At 34.8% G+C, this 9,512-nt stretch overlaps 1 protein-coding gene across 1 annotated transcript; it reads left to right on the forward strand.

Annotated features, from left to right (window-relative positions):
- The first annotated feature begins 1,824 nt into the window (after positions 1–1,824).
- LOC112990787 (transmembrane emp24 domain-containing protein 11-like) lies at positions 1,825–9,134 on the forward strand. Its single transcript, XM_026112778.2, has 5 exons — positions 1,825–2,049; positions 2,968–3,068; positions 3,878–4,003; positions 6,266–6,412; positions 7,303–9,134. Exons 1-5 carry the CDS (start codon positions 1,920–1,922, stop codon positions 7,450–7,452), a joined length of 654 nt encoding a protein of 217 aa, XP_025968563.1. The 5' UTR covers positions 1,825–1,919; the 3' UTR covers positions 7,453–9,134.
- The last annotated feature ends 378 nt before the right edge of the window (positions 9,135–9,512 follow it).

The raw sequence follows: 9,512 nt of genomic DNA on the forward strand, positions 1-9,512 counted from the left end.
CTGTGACTAGTAACAGCATTTATAAGAACAAGAGCGTCAAAGGCTCCTGGCCTTTGATTGTCTCTTCATCAGTATAGGTATACTGTATTTTGCCTGATGTGAACTAATACTTGTACCAGAACTTTGGTAAAGGTGCTTTGTGATGTGGAATGGACTGAATTGATAACGGTTGTGAGCCTGGACCAGCATTAGACAAAGACATTTTTACTGGGACAACTTCATGGATAGCAGGTGCAGTGAAGGCCAACAAACATGAATCAGTTCTTGTTTTCGGATATGCAATAATCCCGTAAGAGCTACTGTCCTGAAATTTTAGGTATTTATGTTCCAGAAATAGAGGATGAGTCATTGTCCACCTTTACTCCTTGATACAAGGAAAAGAAATGATCTTGTAGTATGATGGAGCCAGTTCTATGGCTACTATCAGTAGTAGAATCTCGGGTTCTCAGAAGGGCTGCTCAGAAATGGATAGGGAGAGGGACATGGTTTTATTTACTAATTTAAATGTAGCCAAATAAAAACTGAGTTAATTTCTAAAACTTCGCTAGACAATACATCTTGCCTAGTCAAAAGTTGAGTGCACAATATTTAATTGACAAAAATAGTTCCAAACCTTACCGTGGAGTTTGCTAAAGATAAGCTAATCTCAGAGCAAGAGAGTTGAAAAATGACATCAGTGAGAATTTTATCAGGTGATCCTGAGTTACAGTATCTGGCTAATAAATTCATGGTTATAATGTAAACTTGAGGATGCAACTTGTGCAGTCTACAGCACTGAGTATGACGTGCATGGCACGTGTGTGCGCGCAGTACAGGCAGCTTACATCCTCCATCTTGAAGGCAAGATGAAAGAACTGAGAGCTTCATCAAAGCCACGTTCAAGGACTCCACTGCCCAAGCTCACCTGAAAATGCCAGGTGCTGCTGAAGAATGAGGCAGAGATGGGGAGAATCAGTGATCAGACTGTAGAGAGACGGAAGTCTTAGGGCAGGAGTGCAGAGAGCTTCTGAGTAGGGCAATGATCCCAAAGGGGGGTCTTCCCTACTGGAAAATGATCATGTACCCTCCCACCCTGAGGCCAGCTTCTCAGGCACAGGTATCTCAGTTTAAAGGACAAGGAACACTTGAGCAGTAACTCAGTCAGTCATCGGGCATACAGATTATTGGCTTTGTGATACAAAAGGGGGCAATAATAAAATTTCAATCATTGTTTGAATGATACTAAAACTTTCTTTAGAGAATTTGTTAAGTAGTATCTAAGAAAAGGCACTCTAATGTAAAAAAATTTTCTTTAGATAAAGTGTTAATTCTAAATTTTTTGGCTGTATTGTGTCACTTAGTGTTTCAGATTATTGTATTAATCAGGTTCTTTTGACTTTCCTTTTCATATTTCTTTCAGCCATTTTATGTAGTCCGTATGTTTTTTGCATAGGTTTGCATATTTCCAATAATAAAAGCTGGAAATTACAAAATTTCTAAATAAGGGAGGAGCAAAGCTCTGGAATAACCAGCCAGGATAAATGGGAGATACAAGGAAAACAAATTCATTTTAAGTTAAATTTGAGCAGTTGATGGAAAGAGAAAGCCCAAGTAGTCACTTACAGTAATCTAGGGGACCGATCTCAAGTACCTGAGAGGTCCGTTTCAGTTCCATATTCCTCTAAGTGTACAGAATAAAATTTTGATCCAGATGCTGGGAAAGAAGAAAGACTTTACATACGTTTTTTTTTCTTGTTATCTCATTCTGTGGAACATACTGTAGTTGTTTCTAAATGTGTAACCACCAGCTGTCTTTTCTCACAGCTTTTTTTTTCTCTCAAAAGCACACCGATAAGCAGCAAACAAGGAACAACTACAGGACTACATACATTTGTAAATAGTTATCTTCAAATTCAGTAAAACTGGGATACACAAAAATCATGAAAAGCCAATTAATAGGATTTCTTATGAACTTTTGGATTTCTTTCTCACCTGCTTTGTATTTTCATAGTGGAGAAAGAGAAGAGAAATGTATAATTGAGGACGTTCCCAGTGACACCTTGGTAATTGGTAGGTACCTGTCATTGCTATATGATGATCTAAAGTATGTAATAATAAAAATAGCTTGTAATGTAACAGGAAAATCTGTGACTTTTAAGTATGTTAAAACTGTGGTGATAATAAAGAGGGCACAGTGAAAATAACCTCCTGCAGCCGGGGCTAGTCATAGTGTCATCACACATTGTGTGTGTACATTACACTCACAAATCTAACTTAGCAGTGCAAGTTTTCAGCACCCTTAACAGGATTAAGAAAAAGATTATCTTCTAATCTTATGGCAGTGGAATTGCTATTTCAACATATTCTACATATTCTAACTGAGTGAGTCAGAATACCAGAATTTCTGTAACATGGTTTTCCCTGTATGAATGGGAGAGCTACATTTTTTGCTTAACACTTGCTGGGAAGAAGTAATTCAAGATGCACTAAAGTACCATTCCACTTGGGATATCATAAGCCCATTAAATTCTTTCTACTATATTGGAAAGGTAAGATTGAAAGAGGACAATCAAAGTAAGTATGTAATCAGCTTTTACAAATATTGGGATCTACGTGAAAGACAATCTTAAAAATGTAATTTGGGGGCAGTACATACAGCCTCTTTTGGAGGTCTCAGCATTCCTTCTGGCTAATTTCTGGCTGATATTGCCAGAGCATTAGGGATAATTGTAATGAAAAAGTATTATTTGTCAATCAACCATTTTTACAGTATTCTAGAAAATTTTCTACTATAGTATAAACTTCATTGCATTTCACATTGTGCTATAAAACATCCCCTGAGCAATTTCTAGGCATAAATCTATGAAATACCTATTGTGTTTTATTATTAATCATTTATATTCATATTTTTGCTAAAAAGTAATAAAGACATTTACTGTTAAGCTTTTTTTTTTTTTTTAGAAGATGTGTATCTCTGTTTTTATTCAGGGAATTACAGAGTACAACAGTGGGATATACGTGAGCAAAACTTTCTTGAGTCTGCTCCTGGTTTGGGAATGTTTGTGACTGTCACAACTCCTTCTGCTGAGGTAAATCTGTCATTATGAATGTTTCTGTAGGGTTTATATAGTGACCTTTGGCACTGGAAGGCAACACAAAAAAGGGACACTTTTTTGTAAAATGTAAATTCGCAGTGTATCTATTAACTAAATATTTTGATGTTGAAACGTATAAGCACCTTCTGGCTACCATCAGAATAAATACAAATGGCCATGTCTGGTAATTACTTGTGTGGTTTTAGAAATTTTATTTTAATCAGCTAGGATTTTTACCTTTTTTCCCTCTGTTTCTTTAATCTTGGCAACACTTTTTACATTACTACTAGACTCAGAAAACAAAGTCATTAAAAAAATGAAGACACAGTTGAGAAAACACATTAGATTTAGAAGGAATGGAAACTCGCTTATGATGCAAAATTGAGCAGCTGAAAGGAAGGCTGATAATAAATTAAACCACAAAAGTTAAGTTAACCATGAGGCTGCATATAGCCACCATCCATAGCAATTGCCTGCATGGCCATGAGGTACCGAGCTTTTTCAACAATAGACTACTTATTTCTGTGTCTAAATAAGGTCCTGCTTTTCAAACTTTAAATGCTTATTCTAGAGAATGTTGGCTTTTGTCCACTGCGCAAATTCATAGCATTTTGGTGCTGTTGGCTAAAATTGTTTATTATTCTCTAAGTCTATTCTGAAATTCAGATTAATTAACTGTTTTCAGGGGTATAATACTAAATCAATCTAGTATTTTTACATGAAACAGTACTGGTTTTGGATTGTTTTATTGGTATACATAGAACTTAAATAAATATTCAATATATATAATATCTAAATTATAGGTACTATTGAGAAAGCTGTATGGGCCACAAGCAACATTTTCTTTTACATCCTATATATCTGGGGAGCATGTTATCTGTTTACAGTCTAACTCCACAAGGCTTGTGGCATTTGGAGGAAGTAAACTGGTAAGTGTATTTCTTAAATATTCTTCATCATAATAGTATCCATTGTACACAAACTGCAGAGTTTAAAAAATTAGATTAGAAGTTGGTTAGACTTCTAGGATATAATTCAACATTTTCTAGTGGTTAAAGAAGATAAAACTAGAGCTATGAAGATGAAGAGATAAAGAGACTCTGTTTTAATATCTAAGAAATCAAGATTAAGGAGGCAAGACTAATAACTATAGATTGATTTAATGTTTGTACAGTACTTTGAATATGAAAAGATTCTGATCAATAAGAACAGCCATTTGGTTCAAAAAGATAGATACATAAGATTGACAAAGATAAATACTGTTGCAAAACTACTTATCATATTCCATGGCTCCACTATCTTTGAATTCTTTCAGAAAATTTATCATTTACATTTTTGAAAGATATTCAAATTAAGAACATATTACCATTCTTGATATTGCCAATGAAGTTGGTCTTAAAGCAGATTTTGAAAAAAAGGGCTATCAAAGGTAATATCATGACTATAATCTACTTCCATTTCAGCAAACAATTTCATAAACACTGTATTAAAAATGTTATCTATATGCCTCTTCTCAAAACGTAATTGACTAAAATGCATGAGAAGAATCATTTTCTCGAGTTGCCTTTTTCTTTCAGTGTCTATAAAAATGGGTTAGATAACCACCTAGATATATACATCTTGTAAATCTGTGAAGTGAATTAAACTAAATCTCATCCTAGATGCACGCTCTGGAAACATGTAGATGACCCAGAACTGAGAAATATTAACTGTACTGTAGAGGGACTGTTACACAGAAATAATTAGGTGTTCCTACGGGCTGTTCTTGTGGAAATGAGTTGAAATTTAATCGTACACATTGCAAAAGCACTTAGGTTCTACTAATAATTTTTTTTTAAAGTGCATCAACTGGAGAGAACAAGTTGGAGATAAAGTTGTACTGATTGGTCATATATAACTACAAATCACCAATGTAATTCTGAGCATATATTAGGAGATTTTTACTTAGTATAGATAGCGATGTGTTAATACCATTTTACAAGTCATTGGCTAGATGCCAGTTAGAATTGTACAATGTAGAATGTACAGTTCTGGTCATCCTATTTAAAGAATGCAGGGAAGGAGAAGATTAATAGCTAACATTAAAAAGCACTGTTTACTTCATTTAACAATGCAAAAATTAAAAAGAAAAATATTGCTTTCTATAATTATATCTGTAGGAATAAAAATCAGAAAAGGAAAAGCATTCTGCAAGCTAAATTAAATCAAGCAGATTTCTGGAAGAACCAGATGCAGTGGTGGCATCTAAGCTGCTTCAAAACAAAGCTTAATAAATTCATGGACAAAGGCTATCATAAGGTTGTGATAGGAAGTTCTGGGTGTTCAGTTAACTAACTCTAAAAGAGAGTTGAAAGGAGATATAGTCTCCATTTGCTGTGGAACAAACTTCTGTTGTGTCAACACCAAGCTCTAGGATTTCTGCAGGTTATCTGGTAGGCTAAAACTTATATTTTCTCTTAGTTATGAGCTGGCTTCTGGGGTCACTTCCCCTTTCAGTTTTAGTGAAAATTGTTATTCATATCCAAATCAGTTTTATAATATTGCAAGTCATATTCTTCTGTTTTCTTTCTATCGGTCTATAGTCTTGAAGTTTTGGGACGTGTTTGCTATAGATCTTACAATTGCAATAGGATACTGAAAGGCATTTCATACCTGATAGAGTGTGTGGAGACATAAAATAGATACCTTATGGATTGTTCCGCTTAAACATCTATGCAAATATTGCAATTAATTATTCAGCTGGTCTCCTTCCAGTCTTGTATTCCTAACTTTAGGCAGAGGAAAGCTACAAGCACATTTATTAAAAGGTTCCTGCAGTCCTGTTGAAGAATGTGATTTCTGCACTATTAGGATGGAATACAAAATGCAACGAGCAGTCCTAGTAATTTTCCTTTTTTGACTAATCTGGACAAAGAGCAGAAAACATTTTCATACTGGTTGAATCAATATTAGTATAAAACAATGCACTACCATTAGTGAAGATTTTTAATTTGTATAATTAATTTTAAAATAAAATTAAGAAATACTTTAAATATCACAGCTGATTCTAATTTTAGAAAAGATTCCTATAAGTGATTAAAACCATTTTCCCATAATAAGCTTCAATGAAAATTGTCTTTTGTTTATTTTTTTCTAAGGAATTTGAAAACACAGAAGATATACAGTCATGAGACTATTTTTTATGTTCACAGCGTATCCATTTGGACATTAGAGTTGGAGAACATTTTCTGGATGAAGCTGTCGCTCAAGCCAAGGACAAAGTGAATGAAGTTAACTTTAGACTGGGACATCTGATTGAGCAAATTCATCACATATCCAAAGAACAAAATTATGAAAGAGTATGTATTCCCTAACTGAGATATTAAAAAATAATGCACAGAGGGTTATTTATTTTATAAAGTATTATAAGGTTTATTATTTGTTTAACTGCAGGATTACTTTTCATTAACTCTTAAAAAATCAATTAATATTTGAACAAAAAAACCCACATTAGCTTGCAAATTTTGTTTATGCTGTAAAGGCAAAGAACATAAAAACTAATTAATCACTGTGAATTCATGCTTATAACAATATATGTTATTTTAAAGCAGGAATTTCTAAATACAGTTTTCTTGGTCAGCACCAATAACAGCAGCTGAGCAGGTGGCTGGTTGGTGATGTTGCCAGCTGTTGTTTCCATGCTGGACTGTGCGCATAAACTTTATTGGGGTGCGTAAGGAAATGGCAGAGTGTGCATTTGTGTATCTCTCTGCAGTTAGAAAAAAAGCCCTCCTTCAAACAAGAGTACAGCGATTGTCCGCATGTTCTACATGTATGTGTGCAGTCATGTGTTTGAAATGCATCAACTGCTTCCTCAGGAAAGAAATCTGGGTGCAAAAAGGTCCTGGCTGGCACCTGAGCTTTATCCTTGAATGCAACATGGAACTGACTGTAAGCCTAAACCACCTTAAGCATGTGCTAGTGGAACGTATTTAATACAGAATATATTCTGAGAACACAGGAAACTTCCTCTTGCAATTCTGCTTCAGGACAAGTGTGCTTGTTTCTCAATTTTAATAAGCAAATCTGTCAACCTCATGGATGAGAAGAATAAACATTCATTTTTATCATTACGAAGAGTGTCTGTTCACTACCATAGACAGGACAGGTGCACGTCTAGTTACCAGGCTAGCAGCATGAAATATGTAGATACTGAAAAATGATAACTATGCTTTTTCTCTCTTATCAGGAACGCGAAGAGAGCTTTCGGAAGACAAGTGAACAAACCAACAGCAATATTTTGTGGTGGGCTATTGTACAAACATTAATCCTTATCTCCATTGGACTCTGGCAAATCAAATCTCTCAAAGATTTCTTTATAGCTAAGAAGCTTGTTTAAGTGTTATAAAGTAAATGCACAGATTCAAAAATTGTATACCATGTAATGCCTTACATTTGAATTAATAAGAATTTAATTATAAGTACATAGATTATTTAGATATTGTTTTAGATATTGATCTTTGAATTAGGAAAATAACCTCTGGAATGAAAAACACTCAGAAAAAATCTAGCGTGCAAGCAAACTCTCTATCTGTAAGAAAACTGATTTCATAGAACTCTCATGCTTTTCATCTTCTACCCCTGCTTTTATTCTAACTCTGCCTTCCCCACCAGTATGGTAGCATCTGGCTCCCTCTTACATTTTATTCACTGAATCCCACCTTTTATCCCCTGCTTTTCCTCCACAGATGTAAAGTTAAATCTAGAAGAAAGACTCAATGATTAAGGCAGGATTTAAGTTCAACTGAGGATTGTTATATCTAACATCGAAATCTAAAAATAATTCCTATGTTTTAAAGTTCTCTACTCACTTAGACATCTGCTTCTGTACTAGCACGAACAGCTTAGCACTTCGCCTGATCAGGTTTCTGATGCCAGGCAGAGAAACACCTATACCCCTTGTGGAGCTTAATTTAAGAGTGTCTTGATACTCTTCTGTGTGTGTAACACCTAGCTTTTCATCAAATATAATTGTGACTGTTTTCTTCTAAAATATTCCAAGTTCTGGATGGCAGTGGAGCCCACCCTTGGTTATATTATGGTTACGTTATGATCAGTGGTTGTAACAATTACTGTGGAAGAGAGAGAGACCTGGATGAACAATTACTTTCTGCTTGCAGATGAGCCCTAACCACTGGGCTACAGAGTGGAGATCTGCCCTTTCCCACAGTTATTTATGTAAATTATAGTCTTTATGAAGTAAACCAAAGTAGACTAAATCATAAGTTTATTTTTAAACATGAATCTGTGCATATATTTTAAATTATTCCTACACTAAATTCTTCAGTCTGTTTCTGTGTTGAAGAATTATTTGTATTTTAATTATTTAGTTACTGTAGCACTCAGTGTCTAAGGAAGTTATTAGTTTATGACTTAATTATATATTTCCCTTTCACTTATTGCAGCTTCGATGGATATACCTGATTTGCTTTAATTTAGCTAATGTACAACTAGCAGAGTAGCTGCAGCATCATGCAAGTACAAATCCTATGCCAGAACTGTTAAAAATTCAGATAATGAGCTTGTCTGAGCAGCAGTAGTGTAAGAAGGTTTGTAATTTAAGATAAATCTGACTTTGTTGGAAGTGGCTATAAGATGACCCATTGCACCACTTGGTTAGCATGTAAAAGGACATTCTCAGAAAAGCTCTTCTAGCGAGTGCTGTGATGTGACAGCAGAACATCACAGTTTGGCTTCCTGCTTGTCTTTCCAGACCCTTTGCCAGTCTAAAAGGCAGTGGAAGCTGAGATATTTATGGACCAATTATTGTTTTAAAGGTGATGCTTTCCTTCTTTTTTTCTATCCTCTCATCTTTTGTTTTCATTAGCAAAGAAGTGACCTTGCCCGATAAGTTCATTTACTTTTACAGTATGGAAATGAAAATACATCTGTGATTAGGTGAGAATCCATAAAGGAGATATGAAGTGCAGACAAAAAGTAATATTCTGCAGGCTAAAACAATCAGAATAAAATCTCACAAAGCTCCTCACTGATGTGTGTTCTGTATTGAAAAATTTGGAGATTTTAGAATTGTCACATGAAACATCCGGTAAGTAAGTGTTAGTAAGTTCACTTTTATAGAGCACTCTCTTAAAACATGTATTATAATAAACTCTTTGGTGGTGGGAAAGAAGGAAAGATGAGTTACAACCATATAAGAAATGAAGTCCAAGGAGAAAGTTTAATAACGGGTTGCTATCAGGCCGTGATTCAGACTTTAGCTGGCACTTAGTTTCAGCCTAAGGCTCCTAACTATTCCAATTATAAACTTTATTGATCTCACTTAAAATGCACTTAAGCTTTAAAGCCAAAGGGGCAAGCATCACACGAGTATTTATGAAGGGGCTATTATATTCTTCAGTATTAATTAGGCCTAACCTCAAACCAGCGCCGGGAGCG

This window comes from Dromaius novaehollandiae, chromosome 4 (genome assembly GCF_036370855.1).
Source record: "Dromaius novaehollandiae isolate bDroNov1 chromosome 4, bDroNov1.hap1, whole genome shotgun sequence".
NCBI classification, from domain to species: Eukaryota; Metazoa; Chordata; class Aves; order Casuariiformes; family Dromaiidae; genus Dromaius; species Dromaius novaehollandiae.

Excerpts from the sequence above, each read along its gene's own strand:
- LOC112990787 (XM_026112778.2), top strand. The coding sequence starts at position 1,920 with ATGAAAAGCCAATTAATAGGATTTCTTATGAACTTTTGGATTTCTTTC. Across the intron at positions 2,050-2,967 it reads CAGTGACACCTTGGTAATTG|GGAATTACAGAGTACAACAG; the intron begins GTAGGTACCTGT and ends GTTTTTATTCAG. Across the intron at positions 4,004-6,265 it reads CATTTGGAGGAAGTAAACTG|CGTATCCATTTGGACATTAG; the intron begins GTAAGTGTATTT and ends TTATGTTCACAG.